Source organism: Epinephelus fuscoguttatus, linkage group LG11, assembly GCF_011397635.1.
Source record: "Epinephelus fuscoguttatus linkage group LG11, E.fuscoguttatus.final_Chr_v1".
Classification (NCBI taxonomy): Eukaryota; Metazoa; Chordata; class Actinopteri; order Perciformes; family Serranidae; genus Epinephelus; species Epinephelus fuscoguttatus.
In genome coordinates this window covers 14,168,308-14,195,522 of record NC_064762.1, presented here as the reverse complement: position 1 = coordinate 14,195,522, position 27,215 = coordinate 14,168,308, and the positions used below count along the sequence as shown (strand labels likewise).

The 27,215-nt window shown below is 40.7% G+C and overlaps 2 protein-coding genes across 4 annotated transcripts in view; both read left to right on the top strand.

The window, feature by feature from the left end:
* si:ch211-278j3.3 (E3 ubiquitin-protein ligase RNF19B) overlaps nucleotides 1-19,101 on the top strand; it is a 42,879-nt gene extending 23,778 nt beyond the window's left edge. Inside the window, exons 4-10 of one of the 3 annotated variants that reach the window (XM_049589150.1) lie at nucleotides 1,844-2,049; nucleotides 2,171-2,312; nucleotides 7,470-7,632; nucleotides 9,269-9,383; nucleotides 14,478-14,609; nucleotides 15,019-15,289; nucleotides 17,363-19,101. In XM_049589150.1, coding sequence (XP_049445107.1) covers nucleotides 1,844-2,049; nucleotides 2,171-2,312; nucleotides 7,470-7,632; nucleotides 9,269-9,383; nucleotides 14,478-14,609; nucleotides 15,019-15,289; nucleotides 17,363-17,639 — 1,306 coding nt within the window. In that variant the 3' untranslated portion in view covers nucleotides 17,640-19,101. Of the gene's footprint in view, nucleotides 1-1,843; nucleotides 2,050-2,164; nucleotides 2,313-7,469; nucleotides 7,633-9,268; nucleotides 9,384-14,477; nucleotides 14,610-15,018; nucleotides 15,290-17,362 lie in introns of all 3 variants that reach the window. The other 2 variants (XM_049589151.1, XM_049589149.1) reach the window with 2 other exon arrangements.
* A 3,464-nt stretch (nucleotides 19,102-22,565) lies between these two features.
* The window catches only part of si:dkey-71h2.2 (low density lipoprotein receptor adapter protein 1), a 120,669-nt gene continuing 116,019 nt past the window's right edge, over nucleotides 22,566-27,215 (top strand). Inside the window, 3 exon segments of the mRNA XM_049589208.1 lie at nucleotides 22,566-22,691; nucleotides 22,693-22,761; nucleotides 22,764-22,866. Coding sequence (XP_049445165.1) covers nucleotides 22,566-22,691; nucleotides 22,693-22,761; nucleotides 22,764-22,866 — 298 coding nt within the window.

Genomic DNA, 27,215 nt, shown 5'->3' with positions numbered 1-27,215 from the left:
TCCTAATATTTTTAACACTGAACACCAGTTATTTTCTGTACATTCTCTTTATATGATTAAACAGTTTTTTTATGTAACATCTGTACTGATTCTGGTTAAATCTTATGTGCATAGATTATTTAACCTGGGTTACGCCTAGTTTAAAGAACATGAAAGTCTGCTCAGAGTGGCTGGGTGGGTCAAACATACACTGGACTTTGACCCACGAGACTGGTGTTGGAGACTAACAAATAACAACATCGGTGGTGTTTTGTAACGACATCCGCAATCTTTTCCAAACCACAACCAAGTAGTTTTGTTGCCTAAACCTTGTTGTCAACCTCTTCATACTGCTGACCCCGTCTTTGCCAAGTACAACGCAGAAACATGTCCTTGATTAAGTGCCAAATTATGAGGAGGAGGTTTGAGATCACGTTTGTTTTCACATTCATCCGCTGAAGGACTTCAGTTTTCTAAATCTGAGTTTAACACGTGTAGGTACAAGATAATTATGTGACACCACAACTAGTGTGGAAATCAATCTTGATCCAATATGTTACTTACACAAACTGTGTAAGATGTGAAAACTTGAAGCCTCCATTACACATACACTGAGAATGGACTTAGGAGACATCACAGATCATAGATTCAGATACAAATTATTACTCAAAGCAGCATATTTTTTTTTTTTTACATGTTTATAAACATTTATTGAGGGGATCTTTACAAGTTCATACATGTGTACATATATATATAGGGATGTGCTCTTCAAAAGATCTATAATCTATTACATGGGCAAAAAATAAAAGTGTAGCAATTCATCTGAATGATATCAGCTGTTGTTGCTTTATGTTTTGTTTGAACCTCTTTGAAAATCTTCGCAGGCTAAGGTGTGTAAAGGTCTCTAATATCTAATCCAATTATTGCTGCTTTCTTTGATAACTATATTCACTGATACCTGGAAATGTTTTTATGCATGAGCAGGCCCACGCTGGCTTTGTTGTTCAGCCAAAAGGGGTTGACTTGACAATCAGACACAAGCTGTTTAAATCTAGCCTGACACCGGCGTGGGATCCAGGCAGCAGTCTAATTATCCTCTTGTGTGTGTGTGGCCCTCAGCCTGTGTGATTCATCTACCTCTCTTACAAACCTGAGAACCACATAAACCTGGAGATGCCAAAGGAAAAAAAAGCCTGGAGGAGCTTTTCTGATACTTCACAGTAGAGCAGTGCTGCCCGGGTCCTTAAGGCATCGTAAATCACTCACGGTTACTTTCACTTGTGTTTGATCACTAATCACATGATCTTTTGAATATTAAAATTTATGTTAATGTCCCCTCTGAGGAGTGAGACTAGGTGCATGGGCGTCAAGCTCCTTGTTAGCATCATAATGACTGCTGGAGATCTAAGGGTGGAATTATTTCTGGTTCAGGTGTTGAACTGTGGAAACCAGTCCCACAGATAGTTGTATCTCTCTTTGAGCTGTGATTCACTGAGGCACACTGTCAACAAACGTACCATTTGTGAGCAAAGACAACAATGAATGAATTCAGTGTGCCTTGCCAGGCTGATCGGGTGAACAACACAAGGAGATCAAGTATTAGATGGGAGACTTACTGCAGCTTTTCAAAGATATTCCAGTCAGCCAACCAAAGCTGTGAAGTTTAAATGAAACTGCAGTCAAGTCTCAGCTGAGGGCAACAGGGTGCAATAGAGAGAGCACCCGGATTTAAACCCACCATTATGCCTGATGCTGAGGTGTCCTGTAATAAGAATCCCAACAACGAATTCCCCTTCAGGGATCAATAAACATATTAATGATGTCCACTCTATCATTTTTATCTGCAGTATCTGTCTCTCCTCAGCTATGCAGTGATAGCTTACGGCTGTGCAGAGTGTCCCAAGCTGAGCTGCGGCCGCGAGGGATGTGACACAGAATTCTGCTACCACTGTCGGCAGCTGTGGCATCCCAACCAAACGTGTGACCAGGCCCGGCGTCAGCGAGCTCGCCACACCTCAGGCGGCACCGATGCCTCCACGCTGTACGTCTTCAATGAAGAACCCGGAGGAGGTGAGACTGACAGCCACTCTTACTTTCCCTTTTTGTGTTTAAACCTCCTGTACCACAATATATGTAAAATAAATGTAGTGTAGCCACCCCTCACACATTAACTCTGTTGCTGAAGATGCAGAGGAGATCAAAGCGTGCCCTCGCTGCGGTGCCTACATCATGAAGACCAATGATGGCAGCTGTAACCGTATGAACTGCACTGTGTGTGCCTGTCAGTTCTGCTGGCTGTGTATGCAGGAGATCACCGACGTGCACTACCTCAGGTACTCAGCTCACGCTCATGAACACATTAACAATCTAAACCAAATGCTCACATCTAACTTGTACAGTGTAATTTCATTTTTTCTATACTTTTACAAAAGGCTTTTTTTATATTTTCTTTTTCTTTAAATTAAAAGGAAATCATCAGGCACAAAGCTACTTGAACAGTGCACTTTTTTGTAACTGACAAATAAATAAATTAACAAATAATAATAGAAAAAATGTGCAGACAAACAATTAAGCACTACCATCAAAAAAGACAAAAATAAATAAATACATAAATAATAGTAATCAAAAGAAAAAAACCCAAGTGTAGCAGGTTACCAGGAGTAGTTACTGCAGTGCTGGGTGTTATGTTGAAATAATTGCATCACAACATATCTTGGGGTTTTAGCAGTATCACCTTGCAGAGTGATGTGATGATGTGAGCGCCATGTGTACTGACATGCCGTGAGCAGGAAGTGATGCATTCAATGGGCACTTCAATGTAAAACGCCCAAACTAGATACCTCAAAAGGTGCCGTGACAACAGGCTTGCAAAAATTCTTGATGAATTGAAAACATTGGGTCTGCATTTAACAGAAAACTATATCAAAACATCAGTTTACAAACTTGTGCAGTGTAATCAGTATGTCAGTTTTCCAGTCGTATGCTCAGTAATGTTCAACCAAACAGCCCTTTCCAACAGTGAACTGAAAGTGAAACTTGTCTATGCTCTCTTCAAACCCAGACTCCATTGACAAAAAACATAATTTTACCTCGCTTAACACAGGAGCTGCTGGTCTACTGCTGCTTTAATCAGTTAGTTAGTTAGTGTTATTGTGCGACAAAACAAAACTGATCAAGGCAGTGCTAGACCAGCAGCTCCCATGTTCAGTGAGGTAAAATTACAGTTTTTGTCAATGAAGTCTGGCTTTCATTTTCATTTGTGTCATTTATTTAATTTATAAGGACAGCGCACATTAATCAACATTTCTGTAAATGTGCTGGTGTCAGCCAGCTGGCTAATTTTCCTGGGCAAGATGTTTTGAAATCAATAAAAAAATAAAATTCACAGGACATAGACAGCATAAAGACTACAGCAAACAGAAATTGTCAAGATAGATCAGAAGCCATGCAAAGCAACAAGCAGAGCATCAGTACAATACAATAACACAACAACAAACAGCATGTTAGCACAAACAGACATGTGAGCAACATGAAGCACCAACACACAGATTAGCATCACATTCAAACATGCAGAGCAGCAATAGAAAGTAAACATCGTTAATACAATAGTCATTATGTAGGTCTTAATAAAATGTTAAAACATGCAGTTCAAGGTAAGCCAGAAAGGCTTTGAAGTGAGTGTAGGTAAGTTTCACTTTCAGTTCAGTTTTAAGTAGGTTGTTGTGAAAATGCATGTGTTTGGGCAGTACTGAGCATACGACTGGATAAATGAGACTTAGATTGTCTGCACGAGTTGTGTGAGAGTTTGTAAATGGATGTTTTGATATAGTTTTGCTGTTGTTAAACGTGGACCCCTATGCCTTCAGTTCATCAAGAATTTTGTTTGTGTTTCTGGATTCTTTATTCACCAGAGGCATGTGAGAAAAACAAAGTTTTCTTAATGAACTGAACCTAACACGGGACAAGTAAATGATATACAAAGGATTATTTTAGGGAAGAAGTATTCCTTTAAGTAAGCTAACATGCTCAACATTTGCTGGTTTCAGCTCCTTAAATGTGAGGATTTTCTGTTTCTGTCTGATTGTAAATGAAATGTATCTCAGTTGGTGGGGCAAAAGCTTTTTGAAGATGCTGCCTTGGGCATTTTCCACTATTTTCCGAGATTTTATAGACCAAACTAAAATCTAAAAAGCAATCAGCAACATCACTGATAATAAAAATAACCATTAGTTGCACCCCACAATGACTGATCTTGGTGTTTGGGACCTACAAAGTGAATGTACTGCACAAAAACACAAGAGAAACAGCAGCAGAATTTGATCCCTGTCTCACAGCAGCATGAAATGAGACAATGCTGTGTGGCACTAGTCCAGCTTTGGTAAGATACTTTGGTAGATTCTTCAATTCTTCCATAAAGAACAGCTAGCTTCACTAAAATGAGTGCATCTGTGATCATATCACTATTCCATCTGTATCTTTTAAAACAACACCCCATCAGAGATTTAAAAAGAAAAAAAAACTGTGCCAGTCAGCAAGGCATGACCATTATGTCATTGTTTAGAGGCTGCGCTGCTTTAAACTGTTCGTCTGGGCCTCCATTGATTTTTCCAGGCCTGGAAAGGAGTCAGAGCTGACTTGTCATCAATTAATCAGTTCTATCTACCTCCATATTTCCATGCAGCAGAATATGTAACTCAAGCTACAAGACGAGCTTGAGTAGAAGCTGATTCACTGAATTTGAAGAAGCAGTCTAAAGGGGATCTATCATGTACATATGGGTCTGGAACACGTTTCACCCTCTGTCTGAGAAGACTCCATTTTAGTGCCCGTCTCTCTTTAAGCACCCTTCCAAACACAGCTCAGCCTTTCTTCCAATTTTTCCCAGTGGCCACTCGCAATATTACAGCTAAAAGACCACCATAATAAAAGAGACTTTTGTAAAACAGTTGACAGGACATCTCAAACTGCAAACGAGGTCAATTATGACTCTATTATGATTTTGATCTGTGGAGGTTTATTTGTAAACCTTTTCTCAAGCCGAGAAAAACTAGGCTATCCATGACATCATCACAATGTAAAGTCTATAAGCCAAGTAGGAACTTGGGGGCGGGGCCAGTGGGAGAAACATTACCACGCATATTCAGTTGGCCACATATTGCGCAAGTAAACCCGGAAGCTAGCAACTTTCTTTGGCATACGTGCTGGGTGAGCAGTTCTAATCAAATGGAAGGTGCCACTGGCATCCAGTATCTAGGTATTATTATACATCTGTGGCGTTGCTGCACTGTCTTTGCGTTTAACAGAGAATAGCGGCGCTTTCTAACATAAAAAAAAAGTCACAAATAAAAGCTTCTAATCACAACCGGAGATGTTCCAGCAGAAATATGATCCAAAATTGGGGAGAAATTAACAACAGCAGCAAACAAGATTATGTTTCCTTGATGTTAGCATGTAGCTCCATGTAGGTTATCAGTGTACTTGCAGCTGGGGAATGACTGTAACAGAGAATAGCAGCACTTTCTTTTTTTAAAAATCACCAATAAAAGCTTCTAAGGACAACCGGACATGTTCCAGCAGAAATATGATCCAAAATTGGGGAGAAATTAACAACAGCAGCAACCAAGATTACATGTTTCCTTGATGTTACGTAGCTTCATGTAGGTTAGCAGTGTACTCGCAGCTGAGGAATGACTGTAATAGAGAGTAGCGGCACTTTCTTTCTTTAAAAATCACCAATAAAAGCTTCTAAAGACGACCAGACATGTTCCATCAGAAATATGAGCCAGAATCGGGGAGAAATTAACTTCAGCAACAACCAAGATTACATGTTTCCTTGATGTTAGCATGTAGCTTCATGTACGTTAGCAGTGTACTTGCAGCCAGAGAATGACTGTAAGGGAGTATAGCAGCATTTTCTTCCGTTAAAAATCACTAATAAAAGTGTCTTAACACAACCGGACATGTTCCAGCTGCAATGTGACCCAAAACTGGGGAGAAATTTACAAAATCAGGAACCAAGATTACATGTTTCCCTGAAGTTAGCATGTATAGCTATGTACATTAGCAGCATTCTTGCAGCTGGGGAATGACTGTAATGGAGAATAGCGGCACTTTCTCCTGTGAAAAATCACCCTTAAAAGCTTTTAAACATAACCAGACATGTTCCAGCAGAAATATAATTCTGAAATCAGGGAGAAATTAACATCACCAGCAACCAAGATTACATTTTTCCCTGACGTTAGCTTGTAGCTACATGTAGCAGTGTACGTAATGTTAACACTTGCAGTAAGTTAGTGATCCTGGAGCAGATGACCATATAAAGTAATTCATCATGATCTGACATAATTTTGTAGACCAAAACAGTATTGAAAATGGAGTACAGGTTTTCACTCACAGAGATTACTTTTTGATATCTACCTCATTATTTGTTCGACTATGGCCACCTTAAATATGAACACCTGACATTTAAACGTTATATAAATTACAGAAAATAAGGAAAAGCCTAGTCGGTCCCCTTTTATCTTTCTGCTGACCATGGCCAATAAACTACAGCATATAGATATGTATGCTTTTCATGTATTTATCATTTTCATGTCATGTGCATATGTATTAATGAATGCAACAGATGAGAAAGAGGGAATTGTGTTCGCCTGAGCCTCATTGTCTTTCTACACCATCCCTTTTCCCTTTCTCTCCCCTCATCTCTCTCTGTCTGTCACACTACAAATTACAGTAAACGTCCTGTAGAAGGGCAAAGCTTTTAGCATCTCGCAGCAAATCTGCCAGTTCAGAGCAACAGAGTACAGCTTCTGTATCTCCCCATAATTCCCCCACTCAGGCTTTTAGAACCCCAAAGTGACATTTGCTGCTGCAATACAAATGCACACTTTGAGAGATAGCATAGCCCTAAGGTGCTATTTGTGTTGCTCATATTGTCACTGCTGCTCCGACAAGTTAATTGCTGCCTGATTAGGACCCAAAAGCGTTACTCAGTGTTTCAACCGCTTTCCTTGGCAGTTAGAATTACACCGCAACACCAAGGACTGAAGCTAATTTAAAGAAGCACCGCATTTATTGTGCCTAACGTCATATCAAGCGACAAAGAACTGACTTTAAAAGACTTAAATAAACCAGCTTTTCCATTTATCTAACAGCGGTATGTAAGATAAATGAGTGTGAGAATGGTAGCTGCAAATGACTGTAATTGAGGGAGAAAGGATGAGGCTGAAATGAGAAAAGCAGATGAGGTCATTCAGTTTGGGTAATGATGTTATGACAGCAATGAGGCAAACATTTAAAGTTGTGATGTTGTTGTCAGTACTCATTTATTTCAAGGTTCGAGGTTTATTTATTGTCATTGTACAACACAGGGTTGCACAACAAAATGCAGTTGTAGCCTATGAAGTCAGTTCAACTTTCTGAACTCTGTGCATGATGATAGTTTGAGCTCACATCTGATCTCCCCTGTCATGTCTTCCTGTGTGTCTCAGTCCCTCAGGATGTACATTCTGGGGGAAGAAGCCATGGTCTCAAACCCGCAAGGTTCTGTGGCAGGTGGGCATGTTGCTCGGAGCACCAGTGGTCATCTCCCTAATAGCGGGCATCGCCATCCCAGTCATCATTGTGGGCATACCAATCTACATGGGCCGCAAGGTACAAAGCAGTCTGTACGTTTACATGCACAGCTATGGTTATAACTCGACTAGGCCATTTTATTAGACTATTGTCCTTGTCCCAGCGTACAAGCACGGGGGGGTTTGATTTATTGACCAAAGTATGTCCAATTCTACCACAGTAAGTGGTGGAACACCCCCTTTCAACTTGTTAGTTTTGAACCTTTTTCTGGCTGACCTATTATGTCACAGACTAACCAATCAACAAGCAAATTAGTTAGCAGCAAACTGGTACCATGGTGAACATCTTTACAGCTCTATACATTTTGTCTGTCCATCAATGCACAGCTCTGAATGTAGACTTGGCCATATTGTGAGTGGCTTCTTCTCCTGATGTGCATTTAATGCTATTCAACTTCTGGGTCAAAGCCCGGGGCGGAAACTGGAGCATGCACAGAGCGCCTCGGCCAGTTTGGGTCCGACTGACTGTATAGATGAAGGAGTAATTCAACTCCCAATCGCATTATCTGGGTGTGTTAGCCCGCCTTTGACAAATTGGATTAAGTACGATTTCAGTTGGACTAACATGTTTACATGTATTTTAAAAGTCTGGTTTTAGTCTGACTTACACAATAAATCAATTTTCTCTAATGTCATGTAAACACACTTCAAATAAGTGGTTTGAATGGACATGTTTGCTTTTTGAGTAACTGGTTAAGTTTGTGCATGCATCAGCAGACAGTGCAATATGTGCAAACTGCTCCAATATGATGGACTAGAATGTTTAAACTCTTTCATCAGATATCCAGAGTCACATGTTAATTCTGCTTATAATCAACAGATGTCAAGTCAACTTGTAAATATACACAAAACTCTGGAAACAAAAGATAAAAAGCGTCATATGTCGACAGTATTCTCATCAATTTGGCATCAATATAAAGATAAACTATAGTTCTGTACAAACAACTTCTTGGATTTTGTCACCTCAACTCGCTACCAGGGTTGCAGAGATTGGTGGTTCGGATAGATGCCAAATTAAACACAGGCTTTTGTTCATTTCACAACTCTACCAGTTTCTCCCCTATTTCCGCAGCACAAGAAAAGGGGGAGAAACTTGTCTTGTTCTTGCACCACCGCAGAGTCCTCCATGTTTACTTTCTACCAGGGTTGCTGCTTCCTGTTTGGTGCTGGAGAGAGCGCAGTTGCTGGCTGTTGGCAATGTTCACATCACTGAACTTCACTATTAGAATGAGCCTAGACTTAAAACTGACGACTATATTACACGTTTGATTTTACTGGAAAGTTAAGTGGAGAAACAGACTGACTTAAGACAGCTCAGACTGAGTTTAATGACCGCCGTACGCCAAACAATCGAGATCACAGGGGCGTGTCACAGCTCTAGCAAAACTCTCATGATTTTATTTCAACATTAGAAATGTGTATGTGACTGTGAAATCACTTAAGAAGTTGTTTGGTCTAAGATCAGTGAAAGCGTCCACTCATGTGTCTGTCTTTGTGTCAGAGCTCTGTAATAGCCCTTTCCCTTGCCCTGTCCTTTCCCCTCACGCATGTATGAGTGGACATGAATAAGTGACAGGAATAAGTGGTTGCAGCGAACAACAAAGAGCAAATTAAATTTCCATTATCTAATTCATGTTTTATTTATTGCCTTGCAGGTCCATGGTCGCTGTAAGAAAAACAATATCTCAGGAAGTAAGCACTACTTGACTGTGGCAAGTGGGGTGATGATGTCAGTGTTTGTGTCGCCGGTCATAGCAGCTGTCACTGTGGGTAAGGAACAAACAACAGCACGTCAACAGCACCTTCTGTCCTAGCTTGTTTCTGTAAATGCGCTAAGGAGATAATTATAGAAAGAAAAGAAAATAGATGCAACATCCTGAAACAGAACGGTTCAGGTCAGACACCAGGCCTAAATATTATTTTCTATTAAAAATACAAAGCTGTAGTTCTATTAAAATTTCTAATATTTGAGGGCTGCATGTGGATCAAAAAGTCATTAAAGATAAAGACGATCCATTTTGTCCGACCAGCACACTGGCTCCCAGCTGTTGAGCGTCTGGGATAATCCCTTCCATAATAATGAGACGAGGATCAACAAGAAACCTCACATCTTTTCACACTCTACACACATAATTTTAAAGCTAAAATTAATGACTTCCTTCAACACTTTAGGAAATAACCTTATTTTCTTCTTTGCCAGTAGTTAGATAAGAAAATTGGTACCATTCTCATCTGTATGCTGAATATGATGCTACTGCCAACAGCCAGCTAATGTAGCTTAGCACAAACACTGGGTGTACAGTGGCTGATTAACGTGTTAGTATGCCCACACTACTGCACCATTGTGTCCATCCTGAGCCGAAACTATCACATCAAAGACAGAAAAGCCCTTTTCTGGGAGCAGGTCAACAGAGGGACATTTGATGTTGCCGGTGTTGTGCTTTTATCTCCGTACGTGTTAGCTTGCTGTTACAGTCTGGGGTAAAGCAAAAATAAATGTGTTACGAGTCTGTCACACCACAGAAAAATGTGTCACTAACCACCCAGCCAAATTTGAATGATTTAAAAAATGCAGAGTATATAAAATCAGGTTTCAAAATGGTGAAAAAAGTAAGCTCTCTGCTCTGAAATGTCGAATCAAAGAACAAGCTGCTGACTGTTGTTACCAGCTAACCCAGAAGCATAAAGCACACACCCCCTAACCAATTCTGCCAAGCCCATACTTTTACTTTCATTTCTTACATTCATTCATTTTACGTGACCGTTTATCCTGTTAGGGGTCGCTGGGATAGGCTGGACCCTGCACAGTAGCCACCTTGTGGTAAAACATATTAATGAATGCTCATTTAGACTATTAGTACAGGCTAATTTAGACTTAAAGATGTTTTGTGCCTCCACAGCTCTTTTGATAGCCCTCTGTTAAAGTAGTACTACGTTAGCTACCAAGCTAATTTTAATGTCAAGATATTGTCGTCATAGAAATAAAACCCACACATAGAGCACCATTAAAAACTAGCGCAGGGAGCACTTTTTTTATGACGTGCTAGGATGAAGCACTCCCAGCGCCCTGCCATTACTTTTCTGCTGAAGAGAGTGCTATGCGGACACATGCCCGTATATCAAGTTTGAGGTTTAAAACTGACACGTTTTAACCTCCGTACAAAACCCAAGGTGATGTTTTTACACTTCTTTTTGTACAGATGAAACATACGAGATAGAACGTGTTGATCAGTGAGCAGTGAGGTGCAAGTAGGTGGATTTTGTTACCCGTCAACAGTGCCAGATTACTTGTTTCCTATGGTGTAGTCTTTGTACCATGCTAAGCTGACCAGCTTGCAGGGGCTTCACATTTACCATAAAAACATAAAAGTGCTACCAGTCGTATTGGTAAGACACAAATTGACAATAGTGCTAAAGCACTGAATAGTAGTGCAGAACGGAAGCAAACCAACAAACAGACAAACAAACAGACAAAAGGTGGAAAGGTCATTTTCTTCATGTAGGCTAAAAATGGTCCCCACGTATTTTTAAATTTCCTGGGAGAGCCTTTCAATATATCGGATTTTCTCAAACTATAAATTACTGAGAATCTATTTTATCCATAAAGCATGGGACGGTTTTGGTGATTTCCTCTTTAGTATAAGACGTCTAGCCAATAATGTTACAAAAGCTACAAGATGGACCTGCACTTGCACAGTGCCTTTCTAGTCATCTTTTACACTACGAGTCAAATTCACCCATTCACACACCCATTCACACACTGGTGGCCGAGGCTACCATACAAGGTGCTACCTGCTACTCAGTTTTTGACACACTCACACACCAACGGAACAGCCATTTGGACAATGTGGGGTTTAGTATCTTGCTCAAGGACACTTTGACATGCAGACTAGAGGAGCTGGGGATTGAACCGCTGATCTTCCAATTAGTGGACGACCCACTCTACCTCTGAGCCACAGCCATCAAGCTTAAGCAAAGGCAACTGAGAGATGCCAAACAGGGCTCGATAGGTGTCCTTGTTACCTGCGACAAAATGTTGAAAATCGCAGTCCAGCAGTCATGCAGTGATGTACATGACCAAAACGTGTGCATGCGTTGCAAGAAACCCTTTAATAAATCACCAGCTATACACATCTGAACATGCATCTATCATCAATCTTTAGCTGTGTAAATACTCACAAACTAGGTTTCTGTATGCAGACGCACCACTTGATTTCATCACCACACACACACTCAGTGTGAGGCAGAATTTCGATGACTCATGCTACTTCCTACTGTAGGTAACATTCCCCGGCTGTGACAGGAATCCTTAAGGCTTTAGCAGCTTCTCAGCTTCCCTCTGCAGTGTCACGACCATCACTGAACCGCTCACTGACGGGCCCTCCCCTGGCACACACACACTCAAACACATTTAGCCGCACTGTACTTTTCACCCTCATCTCCTGCCCCATCCCTGTCTGTGCGCCACTCCACCCTCATTTTTCTCCCTGCCATATGTTTTATCAGCTCTCTGTCTCACTACGATTGTTATTTTGTTTCTCATATTTCACTCACAGCTCCTCGTCTTGTTGTTTCTCTCTTTGTGACTGACACACACAGACATCCTCTCATGTTCACTCCTCTCTCTTTCTCGCTGTGGGCTGTTTGGCTGGCAGGCTCATCCTCTTGCCCTGATTTCACCCTGTTGCTGAGTCAATAGCGTCCCAGTGTTCCCGCTGTGTTAATGATGTCCCTTTGTTTGTTCGGCACTCTACTTTGTGTTCCCAAATTCCTATCTCAATTATAGGTTACGTAATCGCACAGCGTAGGGAGGCTGCTGCTCATCGAGTTTGGGGGCTTGTTAAAAGGCACTTTTGTGAAGGTTATAGGAGGAGAGTGGGGCGATATCTTACTTGTGAAATAAAACTGGCTTTGCTAGAGTCGTTATGCGCTGCTCTGCTCTTATTGTGACTTAATATGAAGCCAGATGATCTATTATTAATTTGTCAAAATTGTACATTGAAGACTTATTTTTATTGTCAGGAAATAAAACTGAGAGGACAAACAATAACCAAACATAAAAAGGGCTGTGCCGATTCAGTCATTAACTTTAATTGACCAGGAAATGGCCTTGCTGAGATTCAAAATCTCTTCCACAGAAGTGTCCTGGACAACATGGCAGCACCACATAGGACATAAAGAGGTTTCAAAACATATAACACAGACTTACAATGAATTTAATAAAATACAAATAATGTTAAATAGATATGGAGTTGATTAAAATAAAAACATAAAATGGATGATTAATGCTAGATCTGTTTGCCTCAAATTAAAAGATAAGGGAATTGAAAGCTTGCAAGGAAATCGGTTCCTGAAAGAAGATGTAAGTCAATAGCTCCCAGTATTATTTGGAAGATTATAATTGCATAGATGGTTTAGATGCCAAGAACAACATTATAGATCAGTGTGTTCCTGCAACTTTATTGTGTGCAGTGCATAGTGAAGCAGGAGGGGCTCCCTCTTGTGTTTATTTTGGGTACTGCAATAATAATATCATAATAATATGACTGTCCACCAAATTTGCTCTCTGAGCAAATTAGCTTGATTTCTTTAAAATACATGGAAAGAAGGCAAGTAAAGAAGCAACTAAAGAAGAAATGACCCCCCAAAATTAGCAAGAAATTAGTACAAAATTAAAAACAAAAATAATATTAAATAAAAAAGGAATAAAAATAAAGTTAAAACAAACAAGGAAATGACCCGGAAGGAGTGCTTAAAATTACAATAATTCTGTAACATAATTTGAAAATGTAATAATAATAATTATAAACAGTCTTTATCTAGCTTTTTCTTTTTTTGTTTTTGTTTCTAAATAATTTTCTAAATCTATTTTTTGTTTTTGTTTTTTTTACAATTTGTGGGACATTTCTTACCAAGTTGTTGATTCCCTTTTTACCCATGTTTTCGAAAGATATCACACCAATTTGCTCAGGGTTCAAAGGTTTAAACACTTGCAAAAAGTGTTTGAATAAACAGCGTCAGAAAAGTGATGTCGTTCTAGGTTTCGAAGGGTTAAGCAAACTAGACTGTATAATGCATGCTACAAGTATGGAGACATACAGAATAAACTATTCATGTCTTTCTATAACTCGTATATTTGGTCTGACACCTATGTACATGAAAACTGACAGTCTGCCTCGTAAGCCTGTGTGGATATCTCTTGATGCCAGATATTACATTGATATCAGAATGCAGAACCCCCAACTGAGTAAATTGTTGATGTTGGACAAAATGTATTCCATCTGAATATTAATATATTGTATTGCTAGGTAGTTGTAGTTATTTTGGTCAATTTGAGAATTTATCAGCAGTCAAGTAAAAGTCATTTTGTAAACCTGCAGGAAAGTCATCATGTCTGTAGCTGTGCCATATTTACATGGAGCAAAAGTGTATATCCATAAATTGACAATCACCAAAAAATTCATTTCAGTCTGAAGTTACATTTCGGCATGAGGTCCTTATGATCATTTTAGATTATGGTTTTGCTAGCGTATCCAAAAAATGACAAGACGACCCAATGCGAGCTGATGAGAATGTGTATCAGGCACACGACACTATGTGTGCGGCAGTATGCAAGGGAAGCACTCCAATACCAAGTGTTTGGGAAGTCCACCACCAAAAGTTTGCATTCTGTTGCATGATGGGAAGTCTGAAGTCCAACTCTAGTCCTCCAACTTTATTGAAGTGCAATACTAAATTCCAAGAGTACTCTTTAAATAACCATTTGTATGTCATTAAAAATGATTTTGGCACAAACACCAGACAAATGATTATGAGACATACACTGCATTATGACTTGTTAAATACTTTTCTGTTTTCCTGCAGGTGTGGGTGTGCCGTTAATGCTGACTTATGTGTATGGGGTCGTCCCCATGTCGCTCTGTAGGAACGGCTGGTGTCGACCGCAGAGTGAGCCGCCTGAAACACACAAAATACAACTGGAGGACTTAGCCAGCTGTGAGTACAGCAGTTAAAGGAATAGTTTGACTTCTTGGGAAATATGCTCATTTGCTTGCTGAGAGTTAGATGAAACAAAATGATTTTTCAGCATTAATCATGGACCTGGAGTGAGGAGGCAATTAGCTTAGCAAGATAAAATGTGTTTATCAGTAAGCTTTAGAAGTGTTAGTAGCCATGTTTCTGAACTCTAGCAAGAGCCAGGCCTCCTGTTATGCTAAATTAAGCAATTCATCTGCCTCACAGCTTCATATAATGAACAAAATATAAAAGCGAATAAGCATATGCCCTAGATTATAGAGCTTTCTCTTTAATAATTGTGTAGTTAACTCTTGGTATAAGTACTAGCTGCATTTAATTTTTACCCCAACCGCAACCTGATCTCATGAAGTTTCAACTTCTCTTATAGATCTTCTATTCTCTCATGTAGTCAGTGACCACTGGACGGGTCAGAACAACCCAACGCCCAGCGACACCAGCGTCCAGGAAGTCAGAGTCAGTGTACAGGAAGTGGGCGTCCTCCCCAGTACGAGCACCACGCCCCCGGAGCTAGATAGCTATGAGGAATTGGATGAAGCCACTAAACACCATGGATACACCCAGCAGGACAGCCAATCAGACTGCGAGGTGGTTATTGTGCCTAACAGCAAGCCTGATGACATGCAAATGCTTCCTTCGAGGTAAATGCTGCCTCTGACTCTCCTTTTTTCTGTTTCTACCCATATCTCATTTTGACATTTCTAGGCAGGATTTTTAGCCATGTTAACATTTTGGCTCTAGGGAAGCCAATGTTAGTCCATTGTTTGGCCCACCACTGGGGTCCAGACTGAAATGTTTTGACCATTATTGGATGGATTACCATGAAGTTTGATACAGATATACATGTTCCCCTCAGAATTATTTGTATAACTTTGGTGATCTGTTAAAGGTTCTATATACACACGACATTCAGAGAGAGCATAAATGTAGCAGCAAACCACTATTTGCTATGTGATGACACAGATGAGTAATGGCGCCTTAAGCAGAGAATGAATGCTTCTTTGTGTGTGTTGGATGTATGAAAGAGAAATGGATACAGCATTGGACCCTGCAGGGCCCTGTGCATTCCTGCCAAAAAAGTTTGACTTCGGAGGTATACAGTTACCCAGATCTTCCACACCTTGAGGCCCACAGAGCAAGTGAACTAGAGACTTCGCTGGCCAGGCAGCTAACTTAAGGTTTAGCATTCCGCTAACTTCAATAAGGTTTAAGGTTTAGCACTCCGCTAAATTGAATGCAATATTCAATTCAATGTTCAATGTACAATTCCTGTATAAATAAATAAATGAATTGAAAAATGAAATGAATATGAATAAAATGATTTAATCGCGTGGCTTTTGTAGACTTCTGAAATGTTATCGGAGTGAACAGATTAGTGTTGCACGGTATACCAGTACTAAAATAGTACCGCGGTACTAGAGTATTCCAAACAGTACTATACTGCATTTGGAAAATACCGGTACTTTTTAAATTGATTCAATTCATTCATTTATTTAATTCATTTATGCACACAAATGCCTTTCTTGTTCCTATTGGAGCACAGATTGCACAAGTGGTGTGTATGACAACACCTGTATCAACATTCGCAGCTGGCGCATGTGAAAAAAGACAAGAGAAAGTCTGCCTTGCAAAGGGAGACAACACAAACTTGGTGGGACATTTGAGTTACCAAACCGTGACATCCGTACTGAGGTACTTACCGAACCATGATTTTTTTGGTACCGTTACACCCCTACTATTTATTGTTCTAAAGGTTTGTATCCAAAAGGACTTTTCCTTAGGAAAAGTACCGAAAAGTATCGAAATTCATATTGGTATCAGTACCGAAACAAAGATTTTGGTATTGTGACAACACTAGAACAGATCAAGTCCTGATAGTAAAATAAGGCATTTTCCAGGGATTGTGACACTCAAAAATCTATCCACTTATTTACAGATGTCTCTTTCACAATGTAAGTCTATGGAAAATAATATTTTTTGGCTCCATGGCATCATGTGACAGACCCAGAAGTTGTGTTCCATAGTTTGGTCACTACAAAAACTGCTATCCCACTGCTAGCTCACTGCCACAGCTCTGCACTGCCCTCATAAGGCACCTACCGCTGATATCAGGACACTGTTGTTATGGAAGCGTAACACCTACCCTCCAGTTCCCCCCTGGTTAACACTGTTAGCTCTGTCAACACTATTGCCGTTGTTAAGTGCCAAGTTAGCACCTGTAGCTGCTAGCAGCCAGAACTGTGTCCAGACAACTTGTAAGCTTTAAATTTTGCATAAAGCTCCTTTAACAAGCACCACCATCAGGTAAAAAAAAATTAGCTCATTAGTTTGGTTTATGACCAAACACCCGAAAAACTAATGACGTTCCTACCAGCCTCAGCTGTACTTTGTGTTTAGTGCTAATTAGCAAATGTTAGCGCACTAAATCCTCGAACTAAGATGGTCAACATGGTGAAAAGTACACCTGCTAAGCATCAGTGTAGTTTTGAGCATGTTAGCATTTAGCTCAGACTGCTAAGTATGGCCTTACAGAGCTGTTAGCATGGCTGTAGACTCTTTGTCTTCTTCTTTAAGTGTTTTTTGGCAACTTTTATTACATGCAATACTGATGTGAAAGCATCAAGACACTCTTTGTATATACTCCCTCAATTCAGAAACATTTTGATTGCCTGGCAGCTTTATATTGATTATTTTATGTCTTACTGTCACCACAGGGAAGGAACCAATATTGAGGTCCGTGTGGAAATTGAGACCCATCCCAGAGGCGCCCGCCAGTCCAGCCTAAGTAGCATCCTGTCTAGCCGAAGCTTGTCAGTGGAGTCCCTGGGACACTCGCAGTCCCAGTCCCAAGACTACCTGTGTGCCTCAGAAGAAAGACGAGAGCGGGGAGGAGGAGAAGGAGAGGAGCAGGAGGGAAGAGAGAAACCAGGAGGGGAAGCAGGAACATACGATGGGACAGTTTACCCAGTCTTTGAAATAGACGGTATATGAGGTCCTCCAATGCAGGCTTTGTACTTGGTTGAAGATTAGTCAGGTTTTGTGGAAATAAACAAAATCCATGAGCTGACGCGTCACTGCATTGACCCGAAAATCGTTGGCCAAGGCCGCCTCCTGCTTCCAAGACAGGCCCTCCCACCAGTTGCCTTCTAGCTCCAGCCTCTAAGGAAGATGCGGGTTTAGAGAGAGCAAATGAAAAAGTGTGTGAGTGTGTGTATGAGACAAATAGCATGAGACTGTGACATATACATCGGAGGGGGATAAACTGTTAAAGCAGACAGGATAGCATCCATCAAGGAATCTAAAACAGAAGTGACTGAGAGCATGTTAGCGGACTAGTTCAGTCTGTTTTTTTTCTATGTTGTCCTTTCTGAAAGAGACTACCTTACACCCCCCTCTCTCATAAATCTATTTCATGAAGCCCTCTCCTGTCTGGCTTTACTCTTACACTTCTTTTAGTGACCTCACCTCCCTCTTTCTGCTCCCTTAACAAATAAAAACTCCCCCACAAGCATGATTTGTTTTATGGGGTTTAAAAATCTGACAACTGTCGTGTCAGCAAGTAAATATCACATGCTCCCCAGGCAAAGATGCAAGACAGTAGGGGTGATTTATTTTCTACCTGAAAGCATATCTCCAGTATTTTAAGATGCAGTGGTCACACCTGAATTGGACAACTTAAATTAAACGACGCATGCTGCACTATTCGATTACACTTTTGTGAACCAGTTGAAAGTGACATCTGGAAACTGTTGAAGCCTGTAACTGTTGTTCTCTATTAGGGTAAAAGGTGCTCTGTGACATTACAGCAGTGACTGAATCGATTGGATGGCTCATAAACACCACTAATTATTACTATTAATCTGAAATCCACAGTCTTCCATGGAAGCAGACAGGAGGCAATGTCACTTTCGCATTGTTTTAGTCCAGCCTTGAAGAGGGAATTTTGTTTCACCAGAGAGGGAGACATTGCTTTAGTTTGTAAAAATGCTCATTCTAATGCAGATACCTGCACGCATCGGTGACAACATGGCAGCAACACTGCAGTCTTTTACTGAAGAGTCTTAAATTTAAAAGTAGCTGCATGATTCTGCTCTTTGCTGTGTATCCAGGATAAACACTCACACGCAGATTCACACACTCACTCATACACACACACACATATATGCCCACATGCACAGCAGTCGGTGTAGTTGCAGTAGTGTGCGCTGCTGAGAGCATTAAATATAAACTAAAGACCCTCTCAAATGATCACAGAGCACCAAAATTACAACAGCAGCATGCCACCTCAGGCTAAACTCTAATAACCCCTACTAGATGATTTATGAGAAATAATGATTATACATGCTCTGCTTAGCTTCCTGAGTGTGAAATACTTGTGAGAGTTGAACTCGGACATGACATGATAACCTGTGCTGGGTTGTGTGGAGAGAAATTGAATAAAGATTTCACCATGAAGGACAAAAACACAATGCATGTTCTGTGTCTCTCGCTTTCAGCTTCAAGTGGAGTCAGAGAGTAGAGTGCTATGTGCTAATACGGTATTATTTTTGCCTTCACAGTAAGTACAGACAGGACACTTTGGGATAATGCAAAATCAGACAAAGGTCACCTTTCTGAAATTGAATAGGGAATGTTGCAGGTTATAGTAATCATCTTAAGCCCCGTTTCCACCCAACACAGTATGGTACCTTTGGAACCAAAAGTAACCCTTCAGACATGGTACCTAGACCCTAGGTCTGTTTATTGTTTCCAACGCAGACAGTACTCTTAAATGTGGGTGGGGTTGTTGTCACGCACTGCTCCGTCCAGCACTTGCTGTATTTCCTCATCACCAGTGACACAGAGGGAAATCTAAGCTAGTGGTTCCAGACCTCTTTGGGTTGTGACCTCTTAAAAAGGTCCAATGTGTAGGATTTAGGGGCCTCTAATGGCAAAAACGAATATAAGAATCGTTGTATTTTTGTTGCCTTGAGCTGTTTATATCGACATAGGGAGTGGGTCCTAGTCCATGCAGTCCGCCATGTTGCACTGCCATGTTTCTACAGTAGCCCAGAACAGACAAACCAACACTGACTGTAGGTAGAGCCGTTAATAGCAGCCCCTTTACAACAAGAGCATTGGAAAAACACAGATTTTTAACATGAAACTGCTTTATTCAGTTATTTACCGGTTTAAATTATCATTCAGCTCCTGGTAAAAACCTCCTGAACGTCTAGATCTTAAATTATCAGAGAAAATAAGTGAGCACACATTAGCAGGTGCTGTACTAGTAGCCTGTCTCCGAAGAACTGAGCAGCTTCGGAGAAACACTGATTTGTAACGTGAAACTGCTTCATCAAGTGTTTTTAATGGTATGAATCACTTGGTCCGTTTGTTTTGGTGAGGAAGAGACCTCTGTGGATAACTCGGCTCCTGATAAAGACCTCCCGAACACTGAAGGAATCCTCACCTGAGAAGTTTCTGCTGGTTATAATCTGCTATCCTCACCACTAGATGCCACTATGTCTCCTTAAATCTTACACACTGCTCCTTTAAAAAAGGTCCTGTGTGTAGGATTTAGGGGCATCTATTGGCAGAAAGGGTGCAATATTAATTAGTATATGTTAAAGGTAGGGTCTGGAGGATTTTCCAGTTGCTGTTTGTAAACACACATTCAAATTCGGCCCCTCCTATCAGGCTCAACTCTCCCGGGTGTACGGAGCCCGGAGGTACGGAAGAAGGCTTCACAGAAGAGGTTCAGGCAAGGCTCACGCTGGTGCACCCTCAGACACGCTCGGGCACGGCACCTGCGCTCTCTCATTGGCTGGGGAAATCTCCACCCAGAAGCGGTCCGAGCTCACAAAAACATCAAAATACAGTTAAGGGGCAGGAGCTCTTCAAACAGAGTCACCACCACACATGAGTAGAAGCCCATAGGTAATGATTAAGCAGGATTTCATTTGTATATGTCTATATTTTGTTGTGTTTGAAAATCCTCCAGATCCTACCTTTAATTTATAATCACCCATAAGTAAGAATTGCTGTGATTTTGTCAGTGTAGACATAGTGGAATCCTTGTTGTTCTTCAGTAGCCCAGAACAGACAAACCAAGGTCAGCCACCATTGTTTTCCTACATGCTTGGCACTGTGACAATGTGGGTCCGTGTTTCTTGTTTGAGGCAGCTTAAAGAGTGTGGAAGAAGATAATAAAAACTCACAGCAGTGCTCACAAAGCCTGGTTGTACAGCTACTATCTTATCATACATGAACAAAACTGAGGTGACACCGAACCAAACATCACACTTAAGGTGAGAGGTAAAATAAAACAGGAGCTCAGCAACAGACATCCGTTTTCAGCAACATAGCTGCCCAACTAACTCAACAACATGAGGCACTGTCTGATGATGCTTTGTCTCGTATCTACTGTCTTAAAGGTACATTTCACAATTTCAGCTGTTACAGCACACGGGAGAGGTTTCCGTTCTGCAACCTCACTGCTACAGTAGATGCCACTAAGTACTACGAACTAGACCTTTAGATGTCTTCCTGTGGCCCTTGTAACTGCCTCCATGTCCAGTTCAACACATTTCCCCCCTTGTGTTATTTAAATATTTTGCAGAAGTAAAACAATCTAGTAATTCACAAATGAAAAAAGCAAATGTCAGAGGAAAGTCTGCTTTACTTTACTGTTAATCATCTTTGACCCCTCACATTAATTAAAAAACCCCACACATAGGTTTGAATCTGAAAGAAACATATAAAAATGAGAACTTCGGTCAAATTAATCAGATGTCCATCTTAATAAGGATAAATAATGCCAATAAGTTATAATGTACAGGATCAACTACAGAGAAGGAAATTGCTCACCAGCACTGCCGCCCCACATGACGATGAAGAAAGAATGAGTTCAGGGTTTAAATGGGGTGAACAGGTGACCTCAGTCAGGTCAATGCGTGAAAGGAACCAATCAGTGCTGAGGAAAGGGGAGGAAAGGAAGTGAGGTAAGTGAGGAAAAGAGGTGTCAAATTAAAGAAAAAATAGAATCTTCACCCTCTTTTTTGTTTTTGCGTTGCTTCTCTTTGTAGTCGTTGCGCATCTTTTTGGGTTTTTTTTGCGTGCCTCTTGGCTCATTTTGTCATTATTGTGTCTATTTGCAGTCATTTTGTATTTCTTTATGGTTGTTTTGCCCCTTTTGTAGTTATTTTGTGTCTTTTTACAGCTCCTTTGCATCTCTTTGTGGTCTTTTTGTGTCTCTTCCTGCTCCGTACATGGTAATTTAAGTGACATTTTGCAGATGAAGGCCAAAGGGGCCCCTGTAGGCATTTCCAGTCATCCAACCATACTGATATCCACAAATAATATCATGCTTATTCAGTGAGTGCAGTGAGTGAGTGAGGATGTGAACGCTGTAATGGCAGGTTGCAATCAGTAGAGGGCGCCAACATACAAAAATTAAACCTGAAATTATGTGTTTGGAATGAAGCCTGGTTTTGTTCCTTTTAGTTTATTACAAGTGGCAAAATCTGTTGTCACTGATGTTTTTTTAAGCACATGACATACTTGTGATCAAGTCTGGGGAAAATGGGAATGATGGGAGAAAGAGGCACTAACCTAGTCCATCACTAGATAAGGCTATGATTTGATTTCTGATATTAAAATAGCAGAAATATTAAACATGTTGGCGAGATAATACAGCCTTATGTAATAACGCAACACCCACCATAGGTCAATAAACCACAGACAATCGCATGAGACAAAAAGCGCAGTTATAAGCTCATTATCCATGAACTCATTAGTGATCATAAGTCCTAATACTGCAATATAATACTGTAATGATTTGTCATTATGGTCGCTCCTGCAGACTGGAGCACTTTGGACTGTGAGCGCATCAAGGTTAGAGGGACACGCCCTTAACTTTGGAGACGGTGCAGTAGGTGCATGTGCGTGCCCTCAGCTGCTCATCAGTCTCTGTGAGAGGAGAGGAATATTCAGAGCGGTATTCAGGGTGGGAACTTATATCAGTGGGCTCCCTCTTCGTCTTCTCCCTGTTTGGCGCATCCTCCGTCCGTCGAGCCCAGCCTGCTGTATTTACCTCCCTGTGGTCCTGAGTCTGGGGAATCCACCTGCCGGAGAGCAGAGCAGACACACCTCGGGATGGATGCGCTGAAATCCGCCGGCAGAGCGATTATCAAGAGCCCCGGAGTTCCGCGGCACACATGGGGAACTTCAAAGCACGAAAGTGAGTGAGACAATGTGTGTTGTGATGTTTGGATGTGGTACAATGTTGGGAAGATTTTGGCGACGCAGCAAAGGCAGTGAATGTATCCAGAGAGGAGGAGAGAAGGACAATATGTGCCACTGGGTGTTCGTAGTAAGCTAATGGACTGTTGTGTTTCTGTGCTGGAGAGCTTTTGTTTGTCTTGTTGCCAAATGGAGCTGAGCTGCATGTTCTGTAGGCTGCTGTAAGAAGCTGTTATTACAAGCTGTGCACACTGTTGTGTAGTTGAGCCTCAGTTGTAATTGCTTTACTTTACTTCCCTGTGAGTGAGCTGGCTGGTCCCACTGCCAGCTGTCCTTTACCTAAACAGCTACAGCATGAATTAAAAGTAGCTGATTGGAACTGATGCCGCAAATTAGTCGAATAATCGAGTATGTGATCGACAAGAAAATTAATTTGCACAAGTTCATATAGACAAAATATCAACATTCACTGGTTGCAGCTTCTCAAATGTGAGTATTTTTGCTAGGAGTGGGAATCACCAGAAGATCCACGATACGATATTATCGCGATACTTAAGTCACGATGCCATATAATTGTGATTTTAAACATGTTGTGATGTTGTGAGTATTGCGATATATATAAATGGAGCCTATCCCAGCTGACATTAGGCGAGAGGCGGGGTGCACCCTGGACAGGCCACCAGACTATCGCAGGGCTGACACATAGAGACAGACAACCATTCACACTCACATTCACACCTACGGACAATTTAGAGTCACCAATTAACCTGCATGTGTTTGGACTGTGGGAGGAAGCCGGAGTACCCAGAGAAAACCCACACTTACACGGAGGAGAACATGCAAACTCTGCACAGAAGGGCTCCCCCACCCTGGGTTCGATCCAGGAACCAGGTGACAATGCTTACCACTTCACCACTGTGCCGCCAGTTTGCAGAAGTTTATATAAACAAAATATAAATATTTGCTGGTTCTCAAATGTGAGGATTTTTGCCTTGGGTGGAAATCACCTGAAGATCCACTATATGATTTTATCACGATACTTAAGTCACGATACAATATGATTGCTATTTTAAATTTCGACTGTAAATAATGTTCACAAAGAAAAACTTTGTCAACATCCGATTTATCTGATAAGAGAAAGTTAAGTCATTATTTTGCAGCAGCAAAATGTATCCATTGGACTGAAAAAGCAATTGATTATATTATTCTAGTAGGCTACCTAAAGATAGATATTCGATATTGCCGCCCCTAATTTTTGCTAATGTGTTTAATATTATTTTAAACTGAATATTTTGGAGGTTTTGGACTGTTTGTGTGACAAAACAAAACATTTGAAGAATTCACCAGTTGGTATCTTATAACTTAACTTAACTTATAATTGAGTAAGTTTGTTGATGAAAATAAGAATTTTTTTTCAGCCTTAAAATTAAACAGGGGAGACCAGGGTTGGTTGGCAGACTGAACTCTGTCTTAGTTCTCTGGCATAGTTTGATCGAATATTCTAACCAGCAGCAAATGAAAGGTTAAGGTGTCAGCTATAAATAAATATGCTTTAACATGCACAAATGTTTTCTGAAATAAGGTGATTGGCACAAAAACACAACAGCAGTCTAAGGGCTGGTTGATATGGAGCAAATCAAATATTACAATTTCTTTAACTAAATACCTCAAAGTTGATGCTGCGATGATACTGTAGGATTATCTATTGGTGCTTTCACAAACTATTTACACAGTGAGATTTTTGATAAATAATCATCAGTTATGTGGACATAATGACTAGGTTGGTAACAGAGCATGTGAGCGGAGCGGGGAGCGGAAGGATTTTGTGTTGAGTGAGGAGCGGCTATTTTTTTTAAAAGGGGAGCGGAACCTTATCTCTCGCTCCAATTTTGCTCCGGTCGCTCATGCCCCACCCAGAATGCATCTTTGCACCTGCGCACACCCACACTATTTTCTTTCAAAACTATGGAGTTTACTGTGTACTTCAGAAAAGAAACTGAGAAGAGAAGCAGCGGTATCGTATAGAACGGTCGCGGACTGCGGGAGAGGGGAGAGGGCTTCCCCGGAGAACCTACCAAGCTCATGTTTTATTTGTGAATAGAAGATTACAGGTTAGAGTAGTACAATGCAGTTTTTTTGAGCGGAGTGGTGAGCGAGTGGAGCAGGATAAAATTTATGATGGAGTGGAGCGGAGCGAAGAATGCGCAGAACCAAGCGGAGCGGACGCGCGGCGCAAAGTGACAGGTCTGCGAGCGAGGAGCGGAAATTTTCACCCGCTCCGCTCACATACTCTGGTTGGTAAAGGCAAATAGAGCAGCTAGAAGTCTGATAAATTTAGACAATTCAGACTTTACTGTAATCAGCTTTTATAAGTTACAAATTCTCCGATATTATGACATCCAAAATCTATATTAATATCAATATAATATCATTTTTTTGCCCAGCCCTTAAACAGCCCAATCACAGGGTTGGTTCACACCTTGTTAAAATGGCATAGTTGCAAAAAAATGAAACAACCAATAGAAACAATGTCAACATTTTATTCAAGTAAGAACCAGAAAACACAAACATTTAATAGAATATCTGTCAGTAATTTGTCAGTGTGTGTTTACATGGACACGGATAACCCATTTTATGATTGAGTTCTTGGAGTTTCTCGTTGATGTGTTCGAGCATGTAAACACCATATTCTGCTTATGAAAACAAAAACAAAAAAACAAACAGAATATGTTAGCTGGAGTACTCTGAAAGAAACCGGGTTGTTTACGGAGTCTCTGTTCATGTAAACACCATATCCTGAATATGATCATAACCAGGATACGCAACATCGGGTCATTCAAAACAATAACAATTAACTAACAATATAAACATTGTTGGGACTGTTTTTAATCTTTAAGAAAAATTTAACTTTGGGATTAAATTATGTTAGCCATTTACCATCACACATTCCATACTTTCAAATCTTTGATCAAAATGTGGTTTCTATATTCATTAGCCTAATTAGAAGTAACACATTTACAATATCGCTATCTAACACAGATTTATAATACGCTTAGTCCACAGACTCCACTTTTTACTTTCAATGCTATAAAACTGAAATGTTACCCTCACCAAAAAAGTTAGTGACTTTCAAATGTTACAGGGTTGAAGTTGAGCGCAGGTGAAGAAAGCAAACAGTGTTCAGTGTTGTGTTTTGTTTATGTGACCTTCAAAGGACCAGATAATGGCGGTGTACCGACAAACCCTGGTCTCCCCTACTACACTAACATTCATCCATCCATCTATTTTCATAACTGCTTATCCTCATGGGGGTCGCTGACATTGGGCGAGAAGCAGGGTAGACAACCATTCACACTCACATTCACACCTACAGACAATTCAGAGTCGCCAATTAACCTGCATGTGTTTGGACTGTGGGAGGAAGCCGGAGTACCCGGAGAAAACCCACGCTGACACGGAGAGAACATGCAAACTCCACACAGAGGGGCTCCCTCCTGGGATTGAACCAGGAACCCTCTTGCTGTGAGGCGACAGTGCTAACCACTACATTACCATGCTCCCCCCCAATAATATTTAGCCAATTTGTAAAATCAAATCCTACAATTTGCAGACGTACAATACTGAATACAGTAAAACCTTAATTAGTCCCAGTGAATCACCCAGTCTCTTTTACTAGCCTGTTGTGGTTACACATTTTGACAAATAAAGGCTCAATTAGAGGCCTGGTCTGATTGAGAAGCAGTACATTTTTTTTGTTAATAGAAGTTCTTTGAATGTATAAAACCCAGTTGTTGGCTACCTCAAATTATGTGTCCATTCCTTGATTACCCTGTAAGTTACTCATATTCCTTTAGTCCATAAGGGTCCTCAGATCAAAAGCAACAGTTTTGTGTGAAAGGAAGCAAAAAATAGTTTTTACGGTACCTTAAGGAGCGTATCTGGGGCAATCTTTCGAAATTCTACTGTGATATTTTGTTAGGTTCGTCACTTTTCTATCTTGCTAACACAAAATCATGAGATTGTTCGTAGTGTAATAATGTGCCACTTGAAAAAAGGAAATCCAATAGATAGATAGATAGATAGATACATAGATAGATAGATAGATGCTCCCTGGTTACTACAGTGTGAAATACAGGAGGCTGTGAGTGCTGAGCGAAGGGTCAGAGCAACAGAGCTTGTCACACCCTCGTTGATGGGCAGAGTGAGGGGCTGTTGTGCTGCCTGCAGCTCTGCTGTCTCCCTGATGTGTGAAGTGTTGTCTTGAATGCTCCCACCCCGCAGCTACATCGCCTGTGAGCCTCACGCTGCCATAAATGCTCGCATGATGTTTTTTTATTCCTCATCCTG